At 31.9% G+C, this 14,168-nt stretch overlaps 1 protein-coding gene across 3 annotated transcripts; it reads left to right on the forward strand.

Annotated features, from left to right (window-relative positions):
* The first annotated feature begins 429 nt into the window (after window positions 1–429).
* Hn (Henna) lies at window positions 430–11,268 on the forward strand. 3 transcript variants are annotated; one of them, XM_961932.5, is made up of 5 exons: window positions 430–589; window positions 7,056–7,716; window positions 10,387–10,649; window positions 10,707–10,936; window positions 10,992–11,268. In XM_961932.5, exons 1-5 carry the CDS (start codon window positions 515–517, stop codon window positions 11,146–11,148), a joined length of 1,386 nt encoding a protein of 461 aa, XP_967025.1. In that variant the 5' UTR covers window positions 430–514; the 3' UTR covers window positions 11,149–11,268. The 3 variants fall into 3 exon arrangements, with proteins under 3 accessions (XP_967025.1, XP_015833547.1, XP_015833548.1); XM_015978061.2 differs by lacking the exon at window positions 430–589 and adding an exon at window positions 3,144–3,259; XM_015978062.2 differs by lacking the exon at window positions 430–589 and adding an exon at window positions 3,165–3,249.
* Window positions 11,269–14,168: the final 2,900 nt, after the last annotated feature.

Below are 14,168 nucleotides of genomic sequence, written 5' to 3' on the forward strand. Positions count from 1 at the left end.
GGTTCTCGAAACATGTGATCCCAAATGGAAAAATAAACCCAGGGGTAACACGAAATCGTTCGAACGCAAATTTTCCAAAATAGGAAATTTAGTTGCAAAAACTGGCCTTGCTCGTGGTTAGTTAGCAATGAAATAAAAATTAATTTATGTAAAATAATGGATTCGAATGGGCAATAAAAATATGCACAGTCATTTTGCTCCGATAACAATGATTCTTGTTTTTGTTTTCTCTTGCTGTTTCTGCTGTCGTCACGAAATCAATCCGAAATTCCCTCAGATACACATATTATCGGTGTTGTCCGTGATGAAATTTAAACAATCCGGAGGATATTACGTGCAATTTGAGACTATTTCATAAGCCTTTGAAAAGAGCAAATTTTACACATAGTTGATAAGCGGCCTAAGGGTCATTCGGCAGAACAAGTCCGTAACTATTAAAAGAGAGCCTGTTTGCATTTGTTGCTCAGTCTGTTGACAACTTTAAAACGTGATATTTGAAGCCAGATTTTTCGAAATGATGTCGAGACCGACCGATATCATCAAGGGACACAGCCAAGCGGAGACGCCGCAAGGGAGTCCCCCGGATATTGTGAGTAAACATCAGCTAATGAGTAGACACATTTTCCACATTTTTTTCTTTGGCGTCACAACAAGGTAGTGGAACTTTCTGGTTATCAAATAATTGACCAAAATTAAATAAACAATTAAAAAAAACTATTCTCTTCTGACAGTACTACCAAAGGCACACTTTTGTATTTTTAGTTCACCAAAAATTATAACATGTAGGAAAAATGTGTTTTTTGTTCTTCCTGTTTTTAAAAATTTTATATAATTATTTTTTATGTTATATTAATCGGTTATTAAGAGGCTGAAGATGTAGTTCATGATAGAGTTCCTATATTGGAAGAGTTGGGACATTGAATGTGAATATTCGAAATTTTGTTTCATATACGTCCGTTGGAATGTGTAAAAAAACAAATTGGGATAAAAATCAGTGGTGTTACACTTGAAATTTGGCGAAAAGCTAAATAAATTTGTCAAAATTTCCATTTTTCGTCGACTAACTGCGTTTAGAAATGGTTTAGACTGGCATTCGTCGTCAATTCACTGCTTTTTTTATATGAACTCCAAATTTTAAAAGAGATTTCTTTGTAAGTACAAGAATTTTACGTCTAAACTCTTCATCATAAACATTTTTCCCTTAACTTTAAGAAATGGTAATCATCGATGAAAGAGAGAGAAATTGAACCTTTCCTGCCAAGTTTTACGTTTATTATTAACAAGCATTTGGAAAAGTGGATTGTCTACATAATGTTATGTACAAAATCTATGAGATTTTGGGAATTTGTCTATGCATTTACAAAATACGTAGGTACTTGAACCCAAAATTGATTCTAATTTTTAGGAAAGTTGAACCTGTCGCTGCTTGGCCGCCTTTAGCATCTATGTGAACTTTAGATTATGTTTCAAATTATAAAGTTATTGGGATTTCACGATTTTGTTACGTTTTTCATACGAGAACACCTTCAATATCATTTTTTAGAAAATTTAAAAAGACGACGGAAAATATGAAGGGTTCTTGATCACCAATTTTTGGGACGAGATGTTTAACTAAAAATTGTGACTGAAAGAAAAGTATTTTAAGCATTGAAGTATGTTCTAAGTTATGTATTTAATATTAAAATAATTATCGAAAAATTTCAGAAATGTGAACTTTAATATTGGTAGGTATTCAATTATTTCCTTTTTTAAATAGTAATCCCAAAATTTCTACGTTTTCTACGTCCCTGGTTAAATTTGACGTAAAATTATGTCATTTTATGCATTTGACAAAAATTATAACCTTGAAATTATTTTTGACATAAACCTCTGACATAAGTTACTAACAAAAATTTTAATAAAAAAGGATAGAAATATATACCATAATACAAAATTGGCTCGGTTTGACGTTCAGTGTCCCAACTCTCCCAAAAAAGGAACTCTAGTTCATGAAACAAGTAACCTCAGTAACTAAATAAAAAAAATGTCCATGGATTTTGTATTTTGGATTTTTTGATTATTTACATTTTTTGGACCCTTAGGCACTTTTTTACAAGGGCACACATCTTTGGCGTTAAAATTGCGCTAAAATTTGCCTTTTTCGGGCTCCTACACACTTCAAAACTTGTTTTTTTGGTGATATTACTGATATTTTATAAGAACGAAATAGAAGTCACTAATAAAATTATATTGTGTATTTCTTCTATGTATCAAGTTACGTTGTTCGAAAATTCAGTTATTTTGCCTTTAATAAAAAATACTCGAAATTCACCGAATTGTATTGAAAATGATGTTGCTTTTATTTTTTTTAAGCGAAATACTGATAAAGTTAAATATAAAGTTACTGAACTAAATACTTGTGCCTAAGTCAAGTCAAAAGTTTTAATGTTTTAATATCTTGCCTTTTTGGGTAGTGAAATTTACGCCAAAAAAAAATAACAAAACTTTCAAAATTTCTTAAAAAATGAAGCAGTTTTTGCATTTTTCAAACGTGTAAACAGACAAAAATTTAGTTCTTGCGAAATTTTGGTAAACCGTCCCGAAAAATCAATGAAATGGATCGAAAATGATGACTACTATTTATACTATTTAAATCCACACGCAAGTGTTCAGCAGTTGCGTCTAAAATTACATAAAAAAAAAGAATTTGGTCAAAAATTTTGTTACTTTTGCCTTTTTCCGGCATTTTTGAGTTAAATAAAAACTCAGTTTTCGTGAAAGTTAGAATAAACACAATACTGGTTCGAAATTTCCGGTCCCATATTTGTAAAGCATTTTGTCAAAAAATACGAAATTTCGATTAAAAAAACGCTCAAACACGAAGGGGCCAAATTAAGCCAAAAAGTTAATCATTATTTCTAAAATGAATCGTACTAAATCTCTTCTTTTTATTATTCATTATTATTCTTCATGAATTTGAACCCGTTTCCCCACTGGACACCCGAGGCAAGTTTTTTTCAGTTTTATATTTTTCAGTTTTAAATAACAGTTTGTTGTACTCGTATTTATCTCAACTCGCGATTTCTGATGCAATTTCTTCCCCAAGTTACAATTTTTAATTGATGAAATTGCCCAACGTATAATTAGTTATCAATACTAGGAAATTGTTGCAAGGACTGATATAAAAGAAGGAAAATACAAAACGAGAAACGTAGTCCAGTGAATAAGTTGGTGAAATAAGTGACTATTCCACAATAACACAAATTATAGGTTCTTACTCGTAAGTAAGCGTAGGTAAACGTTATTTTTCAAATTTTTTAATGAATAAATAGAAAAAAAGGTGAATAAAGTAAAAGTAGAAATATTTGTTCTCAAATATTTTAATTAATTGATTTCAATACTAAATATTGTCAGGCTAAACAAAACAACAACAAGTCTAAGAAAACTAATTACTAATTAATAAATTCAGACACGGCCACAATCACTACGTACTACGTGTAGTATACGTAAGAACTTAATTAAAAAAAATAACAAAATAACAAATTATACAAGATTTATACAGTACCTATAATTATTTCAATTATTCCAAATAATGGACATGAGCATTTACCCATTTATAGAAATTTTAAGCATCTAAGTCAGTCAGGAAAACGATAAAGAGCACAATCAGTAGGTATATTGTTTATAGGATGCAAAAGGTAAAGAAAGTTATTTTTTAATCAATTATTAAAATATATATGTGCAACTGTGTATTAAAGATTTGTAAACGCTGTAGAGAATTCTTTTCACATGTTTTTTGATGTGAAAATGCTCTTAGAAAAATTAGTAAATGTACACTAAATAGCAATTTTACAACGAATTTAGAAAATCTAGTAAAAGTCCGGGTAAATGTAATAAATACGTTTAGAAGTTTTAAACTCGAAACTGGTGCTTACAGGCTACAAGAAGTAAAATTTATTTGTACCTATATTATACTAAAAATTAGAGTAAAAATCAAATCAAAAAGAAAAAAGGAAACTGGTGTGCAAAATTTGACTTGCGGTTTACCCCTCGTCCTAGACTATTAATAGTAATCTATTTTACAATACGATACAATTCTGTTAATGAGAGCGCTTGAAAAGATAATGGCGTGATCTGTAGGATCGTGTACAATACAAAATTTTATTGAATTATTGAGTTATTTTGATTAACAATTATAAACGTCGACGAAAATTGGCAAACCCCTTGTATAGTTAATAATAATAAAACAATAAAATTTGGTAGGACATTTTTTTGTTGAACATTTGAAATTGAATGTATGTTAATTAAAAATAACTGTTACCTACTTTTTTTCATATTTTTATGATAATATTTTAATTTTAAAATTAGAGTGCAATAAATATTCTGTAATGGTTGTTTTTTAAACAGACCTGTTATATAATCCTACGGCACTATAATTTATTCGTAAAAATTTTAGTAAAGGAAATCAGGTCCAGTGTTTGATTTATTTTGAAAAAATGTTATTAAGTGCCAGCAAAAAAATCCTATATGAAAATCTAGATACGAAAACTAAGAAACAGAGGAAATTTCCGAATCGATAAAAATTTTTGATGTAAATGTGGAGGCAAAAAGAAAAAGTGCGTACTTAACACTGCAATTTCCAATTTATTAACAATAAGAAAGTAAAAGCAATTAAATGAAGGTGGCTGCAGTAAATATTCTATAACGGATGTTTTTTAAACAGACATGTTATATAATTTGACGTTGGCACCATAGTCAATTTATTCGAAAAAAATTTAGTAAAGGAAATCAGGTCCAGTGTTTGATTTATTTCGAAAAAATGTTATAGTGTCAGCAAAAAAATCCTATATGAAAATCTAGATACGAACACTTAGGAACAGAGGAAATTTCCGAATCGATAACATTTTTTGATGTAATTGTGGAGACAAAAAGAAAAAGTGCGTACTTAACACTGCAATTTCCAATTTTTAACAATAAGAAAGTAAAAGCAATTAAATGAAGGTGGCTGCAGTAAATATTCTGTAACGGATGTTTTTTAAACAGACATGTTATATAATTTTACGTTGGAACCATTATCAATTTATTCGTAAAAATTTTAGTAAAGGAAATCAGGTCCAGTGTTTGATTTATTTCGAAAAAATGTTATTAAGTGTCAGCAAAAAAATCCTATATGAAAATCTAGATACGAACACTTAGGAACAGAGGAAATTTCCGAATCGATAAAATTTTTTGATGTAATTGTGGAGACAAAAAGAAAAAGTGCGTACTTAACACTGCAATTTCCAATTTTTAACAATAAGAAAGTAAAAGCAATTAAATGAAGGTGGCTGCAGTAAATATTCTGTAACGGATGTTTTTTAAACAGACATGTTATATAATTTTACGTTGGAACCATTATCAATTTATTCGTCAAAATTTTAGTAAAGGAAATCAGGTCCAGTGTTTGATTTATTTCGAAAAAATGTTATTAAGTGTCAGCAAAAAAATCCTATATGAAAATCTAGATACGAACACTTAGGAACAGAGGAAATTTCCGAATCGATAAAATTTTTTGATGTAATTGTGGAAACAAAAAGAAAAAGTGCGTACTTAACACTGCAATTTCCAATTTTTAACAATAAGAAAGTAAAAGCAATTAAATGAAGGTGGCTGCAGTAAATATTCTGTAACGGATGTTTTTTAAACAGACATGTTATATAATTTTACGTTGGAACCATTATCAATTTATTCGTCAAAATTTTAGTAAAGGAAATCAGCTCCAGTGTTTGATTTATTTCGAAAAAATGTTATTAAGTATCAGCAAAAAAATCCTATATGAAAATCTAGATACGAAAACTTAGAAACAGAGGAAATTTCCGAAACGATAACATTTTTTAATGTAAATGTGGAGACAAAAAGAAAAAGTGCGTACTTAACACTGCCATTTCCAGTTTTTAACAATAAGAAAGTAAAAGCAATTAAATGAAGGTAGCTGCAGTAAATATTCTGTAACGGATGTTTTTTAAACAGACATGTTATATCTATAATTTTATGTTGGCACCATGGTCAATTTATTCGTAAAAATTTTAGTAAAGGAAATCAGGTCCAGTGTTTGATTTATTTCGAAAAATTGTTATTAAGTGTCAGCAAAAAAATCCTATATGAAAATCTAGATACGAAAACTTATAAACAGAGGAAATTTCCGAATCGATAACATTTTTTGATGTAAATGTGGAGACAAAAAGAAAAAATGCGTACTTAATACTGCAATTTCCAATTTATTAACAATAAGAAAGTAAAAGCAATTAAATGAAGGTGGCTGATTGCATCGCATTTTCCGAAAGATTCGAAAAAAGTGCCAATTTTATTTTTAAACTAAGGCTGACGAAGGATTTAGAACTTGCTTAATCTTCAAGCCCATTCCAGTTCAAATAAACCCCAGAAAATTGAGCCAATATTCATAATATCTAACTATTGTATCCTTGGACGAATAACTTTTTTCAGTAGCAACAGCGTTTTTTCATTAGAATTTTTGTACAAAAGTGGTGATTTTTGTTTCAAGTATTCGATAATAACGCGTTCATCAAACAGTCTATCTAGAATCCATGAAATTCTAAATTTTGATGAATCTTCAGCATGAAAATATAACTAATTTTTTAAAGAAATTTTTAAGTACAAAAACAATTAACAAACACAATTTGTGCCCCACGAAGATTATGATTTTGTAATTTTTACGGTAGCAATATAAAATTTCGCCATTAAAGTAGATTTTTTGGTGAACCTCTGGTTGCGAAACACTGGTCTAAAGTATTTTTTAAAGTATTAAAATTTGAATTATTTTACTGTAATAAAACAACTCCTGAAATAATATTTGAATTCTGTTAATGTGTAAAGTTACATTTCTTTTGTAAAATTAAGTTATTCAATTTTTAAGAAGCTTTTTATTTTTATTCTCGACAGCAACTCTCTTAAAAAATGTTACAGCAGTAAGTTCACTTTTTAAAGCTGACTCAATTCAATTCTTTATTATTCCCTTGGCTTTGGTGTACACCAAAAAAATTAAAATACTTTCAAAAACTAAGCAAAAACATTTTTAGCCGAAATTAATGCCCGGCGGCAACTACATCAAAATCGGTCGCGACTCGGCCAAGAGCACGTGCCTGGTGTTCGCCCCCCTCGCCGAAGAGGTGGGCGTTTTGGCCAAATGCCTCAACATCTTCAAACAACACGGCGTCAACCTCCTCCACATCGAATCGCGACCCTCCGCCCGCATCCGCAACAACTACGAATTCATGGTGGAGTGCGCCCCCACCGGAGACCTGGCCTCCGCCATCGCCGAAATCAAGAAAAACACCGAGTACTTCAACATCATCTCGCGCGACTACAAAGACAACAAGGACACGGTGCCCTGGTTCCCGTGCCGTATCCGCGACCTGGACAAGTTTGCCAACCAAATTTTGTCGTATGGGGCCGAGCTGGATGCGGATCATCCTGGGTTTACAGACCCGGTGTACAGGGCTCGGAGGAAGTATTTCGCCGATATTGCGTATAATTACAAGCACGGGGAGAAGTTGCCGCATGTGGACTACACCGAGGAGGAGATCGAGACCTGGGGGAAGGTTTTCGATCAGTTGACGACCCTGTATCCTACCCATGCCTGCAAGGAGCATAATCATGTGTTCCCGCTCTTGATCGAGAACTGTGGGTATCGGAGGGACAATATTCCGCAGTTGGAGGATGTCTCCAACTTTTTGAAAGGTGGGTTCTAAATGTTTTGGTCGGAACTTCTCCGTTTTTCCAAAAAGAATGCTTGACTCATATCTTCAGAGCTATTACCCGTATACAAAAAATGAAAATAGATTTAGAACCCTCAAATAATTTTGCATATGAAACTCCCATCTTTTTTTGTGCGTTTGGAAGTAAAAAATAAAGACAGTTTTGAAATCTTCGGACAAATTTGCACCAGAAAAACTTTCATTTAAGTTGGTTTGATTCTTTATTTTGATAACAAAATTAGATTCAGAAGTGTTTACTTTTTGACACATAAATTTTAACCACTTCCTCAAGCCTTGACTGATATCTTCAGAACTATCGCTCGTAAACAAAAAATGAAAACAGAAGCAGAATCCTTGAATAATTTTTCATATGAGGGGCTGAAGTGTTGATTGTGTGAACTGTTTAGTTACAATAAAAACATTTAAAAACACTCAAGTGGTACACACTCCAACTAATCTTTATCTTATTATTTATTTGGTGCATCAACCAAATTTTGACCGGTATGTATTTCAAAAACTGAAAAATAACCACAGCCTCGGAAAAACTTACATTTAAGCTAGTTTGATTCTCTACTTTGCTAAAAAAAATGTTATTTTCAGAAATGTTTGGTTTTTGGCAAATTAAATTTTAAATAATTTGTAAAATTTTGACTTATATCTTTAGAACTATCGCTCGTAGACAAAAAATGAAAACAGATTTTAAATCCTTGTATAATTTTACATATTATAAAGGGCTAGAGTACCAATTGTTTGAACTGTCTAATTTCAATAAAAACCATTAAAGATCATCAGCTCTTACTCCAACTAATTTTTATCTTGAGCAGCCAAATTTTCACGGATATTTAAAAAACTATTGGCTGTAGATGGAAAATGAAAATAGTTCTGGAATTCTTTGGTAATTTTTTGTAAGGAAATCTCACATTTGAGTTGGTTGGATTCTCCATTTTGCTAAAAAAAATATTTTTTTAGAAGTGTCTGGTTTTTGCCAAAATATTTTAACCAGTTCCTCAAACTTTGATTGTTATTTTCAGAACTATTGTTTATAGACAAAAATAAATTCGGAATTTTGGGTAATTTTATATATGAAAGGCTAGAGTAGCAATTGTCTGAACTGTCTTATCTCAATAAAAACATTTAAAAACTCTCAGCTTTTACTCTAACTAATCTTTATCTTGAGGAACCAAAACCTGACCTGACCGATATCTCCAAAATTGTTGGTTGTAGATGAAAAATAAAAGTTTTTTTGGAATCCTTGGAATTTCTTAAATCCGATGGAAGAAACGTCAACAAACAAAGTCGAAATTGGCATTGTTTTATAGAATTTTGTACGTTTTTAACCAGAAACCTAATTATTTCGCAAAATTTCTTCAACACGAAAAATTTGCAAACTAATAAATAAACCAAAACGAATAGAAAAGTAACTAAATAAGTTTGAAAGTGGTATGCTCTTTGTATCTTTAAAGCGTTTAGATTATACGCAAACGAATGTTATTTTGAGCTGTTTCATTCGATTTGGTCATTTTTGCAACGAGACATTTTGTCAAAACACTAAAAATCACACAAATAAATCGAAATTACTTGTTTTGGAGACAAATTGCTTCAAAAACGAGCCAAAAAGCATACGAATTGGTTCAAAATTTTTATTTTATTTTTTTTATTTTTTCAAGTATTGCAGCAAGTTTTTTTTAATAAAAAATTGCAATTATTCTGCATTTTCGAATATTTTAGTTTTGTGCCTAAAACACTTAATTTTCCAAAATTAAGACTTTGTGAGCTAAAAACTCTTGGCATATCGCATTAAAAAATCATGAAATAAAATAATAAATTAATTTTCAGTTATACATAATTTTAAATGCTTCAAGTTTATTTGTAAATTAATGCTCTATTTCTGCGCTCGTTAAATTTTGAGTATGTATTATACACAGATTGCAGTGAAAACGAAACTACAACAATGTTGTCTCTTTGTTAAACTTTGTACATAAAGAGACACTTTCTTAAATACAATTTAACTCTTAATAAAAAAATAAGAACAAGAATAGGGAGTAAAACTAAAAATTAAAAAAATCGAGCGATATGTATAAGTACACAAATCTAGGAAAAACAAATAGGTGTACAAACTTTAAAATCTCCACATAACAGAAACTTATGAGCGACAAGTTTTCTTAAATTCGAGTTTGAATTTTTTGAGTAGGTAGGTATGTTTATGATTAAAAGTATTCACATTTTTTTGTCGATTTTCTAAGCATCTAGGCTAAATTCTTAAATATCCGCTAAATCTTTTTCTTAGTTTAAGTCTATTTAGATTTTTAGACGATTACATTTGTTCTCTTTGGCGTTACAGATTTTTAAGATTAGGTACTTTATAGAATCTCGATCGGGTTATTCTTTTTTTTTTATTAATTTTGATTTATAATTTTTTGTATTTTATCTCTGGTCTATTTAAGAGTTTTTAGTTGATAAATTTTTAAACTCGTTAGCTCGAACACTTTCAGATTTTACAACTCTATATCTTTATTATTAGAATCAGAATCAACTTATTAAACTTATAAAGTAGGATGTCAGGTGCAAAAATAAGCTTCCAAGGATTCAGCTCTTTCAATTAGTTTGTTTACAGATTTTGCGGTCGTTTTCAAGCCAATTTTGCATTTTTCAGATTGTACCGGTTTCACTCTGCGTCCAGTTGCTGGCCTTCTCTCATCTCGCGACTTTTTGGCCGGTCTGGCCTTCAGAGTGTTCCACTCAACCCAGTACATCCGGCATCCAAGCAAACCGTTCTACACCCCTGAACCGGACGTCTGCCACGAACTTTTAGGACACGCTCCTTTATTCGCCGACCCTTCCTTTGCCCAGTTCTCCCAACAGATCGGTTTAGCTTCTCTTGGGGCTCCAGACGACTACATCGAAAAACTCGCAACGGTATACTAACAAATGAAACACTCAAACGACTTTTTTCTAATTTTTATGGATCTGTAGTGCTTCTGGTTCACTGTCGAGTACGGATTGTGCCGCGAAGGCAACGAGTTGAAGGCCTACGGTGCTGGGTTGCTGTCCTCCTATGGGGAGCTCCAATACGCTCTGGAGAATAAGGCCGAGGTGAGGCCTTTTGAGCCGGAGAAAACGGCCGTTCAGGAGTATCCCATCACGCAATATCAGCCCGTTTATTACGTGGCTGAGAGTTTCGAAGATGCCAAAGAGAAAATGATGTAAATCTTCGCTTTATAGCTAAACAATGGAAAAAATTAAATTATTTTATTTCAGAAAATATGCAGCCACGATACCCAGAGCGTTCGGTGTTCGTTACAATGCCTACACCCAAAGTATCGAAGTCTTGGATTCTAAACCGCAAATCGAAAGCTTGGTCACGAATATTAGTACCGAAATTTCGGTACTTGTAGACAGTTTGAAGAAATTATAAGTTTCGTCGTCTGCTCCAATATTTTTATAAGTATTATGTAAGACATAATGATTTTGTACGACTCTTATGTTTAATTGTGTCTAAATTATTTTTTATAATAAAAGCTTTATTCCACTTTAAGTTCACTTACTGATTTTGTGGTGTTTTATGTATCGTTGTGTTTTGTTTTTTTATAACCACACTTTTTTGTGTTTCCCGCGCTCAAATTCTGGCAAGTTGAAAACGGTTGCAATTAAAACTCCCTACCATTTTGGTTATATTTTGAGTTTGAAAAGTAGGCTTTGAATTTTTTTCTCTTCTTGTGGAAGTCGCCATATTGGCTTGTGTTTTTTGTGTTGAGACTTGTTGACGTCGTGTTCGTTATTTTCTTCAAAATAGTTAAAAAACAAATCAATTTTTGCAATTTAACGAAGTGAGACCTTAATCAAATTGAAGAGCTGAATGCATTTGTTCGTCAGTTAATGGATATCGACTTTTGGTGAGATTTTGCTAGTAACGGATTTACCGTCTCAAGACTGTCTCAATTCTCACTTCAAGACCACTAAATATCTAAGTGAGTAGAAATACTGTCTTTGAGCTCATTTTGAATTGGATTTTAGGTACTGGGTCTTTTTCCTTTTTTTTTTCACTCTTTCCTGTTCTTTGTCTGGGTTTTGTTTGCGTTGAATTATGGGGTTGCTTTTGCGAGGACAAGGCGTTCGTACTGGTTATCCGTTACCGCCAAGTTCTCACATATTCCCCGGGTCTTTGAAGACGATGACGAACCTGGACCACCTGAAATTCTTTCCGCAACAAGGTGGGAAAGTGCGTTCTTTCTGTTACCACGATACCAAATCAAAGCTTTACCCGAAAAAAAAATCAATGGGATCATCAACGTCATCAACAACTTCACACTTGGGAACAGGCAACAGGAGTGTAAAAAGTCTGTGGTTCGGATTGGGTTCTAAACGTTTGTTGCTGAGTGTATGGAAGGTAAGACTGAAATAATGCAAAGTAAAACATGTCACTGGTCATGCCACAGTTGCTATCAATATTGACAACCAAGAAAAGAGTGTTTTTTGCTGTACCGTTAGCAGTTTTGCGTAGTGGTTTTACAGAGAAAGTCATAGAAACCGTTATTATTTTATTCCAGTAGAGCTGATTACTACAGTAATGTTCTTTGGCCTTCAACTGAATTTCAAAGCTTCTCTTTTTCTGGATAAGATTATCCGAAGTTTCCTTGCTGAGCAATGTCTCGTCAGCTAATAAGGTGGTTTTTGCATTATCTTCAACATGCATGGGAACATTATAATAAAAACAGTAAAGGATCAAGAACTGATACTTTCGGCACATTATGTCCTTCAAAATTTTTCGGAATCTTTCTGAAACATTGACGAAATCAGTTTGGAACTTGTTGGATGTAAATTGTAGAAATACAAATGACAAATCAGTATAGGACTGGAAAAACAGTCAAACGCCTTATTAGTGACATCTAAAAATGTAGCTCCCGCAAGTAAACCTTTTAAAATACAGTCAGTAATTTTATCAGCAAAATTTACTATAGTGAGTTTTTGCTTACTTGAAACCAAATAACTGATTTGGATAAATTACACTGGTTTACAAAATTACACTTTTTTTGGCTGTTGCCGTAAATTTAACCGTTGATTCTACATACATTCTAATGTATATTTGAAATCTGACGTCCAAAATTGGCCATCAGCTCGAATTTTCATTTCAGAGCTTTCTAAAAGTGCGGAAAGCATATGAGTTACCTATATCTCAACATCTATATCCCATTTCAGTTCATTGTCGAATTGCAGCAGCGCATTAGAATTTTTTGGAGTGAAAAATAAAGCACAAATTGAAAAGAATTGTGTATATACCTAACAGGCTTATTTTGTAACTTGTAACGATATCGCTATTTCACGAGAATCGAAATAATAACCATTTTTGTTATAAAAGCTATTTTGTATCTGATTATCAATCGAATAATATCGAGAACGTTATTACTTTAGTCGCTAAAATAACGTTAGGCTATCAACGAGTAGATATCATTAGCAAGAAGAGTTTTACTTCAAGAAAAAGGCTCAGTGTCCCGAAACACATTGTTTATTAACAATAAAATTATAAAAATAATAAAAGCACACTTTTACTGGAAGGTAGATCTGAAAATTCACGTTCTTTCTCTAAACACACCAGATAGCCCTGAGACAACTAGGTTCCCAGTAAGTTGAAGAAGTTTTTATTTTATTCGAAGATAAACTGGGTCAAAAATATATACAGACTGATCCAGAAATACTGATTTGAAAGTATTTGTGCTCGTAATTTGTAACATTGCAACCGAATTCCATTTTTCTTGACAATTATTTGACGTACAACCCCACAAAAATGTTAAATTGTTATTAACTGGAAGCGTACTCCATTGGTATCCTTAAAAAATTAAGCCCAGTGTTGCCAACAGACTCAGTATTTCTGGATCAGTCTGTAGTTTTAATTCCTTTAATTTTTTGTTTAACAATGGTCCGAATTCTTATCCCATTATTAAATTTAATAACGTCTCTAACTTCCATGGCAACGTTTGCATCTCTTTCTACAGCATTAGATTTACATAAATCTATATCGTTTTATGTTTAGTTTAATAGCGTATTTAGCTAATCACATCCTTAATGATGAGATAATAATTCGGGCCAATATTTTTAATCTAATTTTAAACCTATCTTAACAAAACGTTTGATATTTTTTTATTGTACTAGTTATTATCCTGATCCATCAATGAAAACGATTTTGGGATACCTAACATTCTGGTCTAGAAATAAAAATCCATTTTGAGGTGTCGAAAACCTCTTAAAATTCAACAAGATTTTTGGTCTTTTTCAATGATTTTTGCATGTGGGAATTGACTTGGTCCTGAAATAAAAAACTATTTTGGAATGTCTAAAACCACCTGATTTTGTAAGATTTTTTTGGGTGTTTTGAAAGGGGTTATGTTTGATTTTGGATGATTTTCAGCGGTTTTCTAATGTGCCCATTTTCTGGTGGTG

Source organism: Tribolium castaneum, chromosome 1 (assembly GCF_031307605.1).
Source record: "Tribolium castaneum strain GA2 chromosome 1, icTriCast1.1, whole genome shotgun sequence".
Classification (NCBI taxonomy): Eukaryota; Metazoa; Arthropoda; class Insecta; order Coleoptera; family Tenebrionidae; genus Tribolium; species Tribolium castaneum.

Bases quoted from the DNA above. Each gene is read 5' to 3' on its own strand.
- Hn (XM_961932.5), top strand. From the start codon at position 515: ATGATGTCGAGACCGACCGATATCATCAAGGGACACAGCCAAGCGGAG. The intron at 7,717-10,386 runs GTGGGTTCTAAA...TGCATTTTTCAG, and splicing joins TGTCTCCAACTTTTTGAAAG to ATTGTACCGGTTTCACTCTG. The intron at 10,650-10,706 runs GTATACTAACAA...ATGGATCTGTAG, and splicing joins ACATCGAAAAACTCGCAACG to TGCTTCTGGTTCACTGTCGA.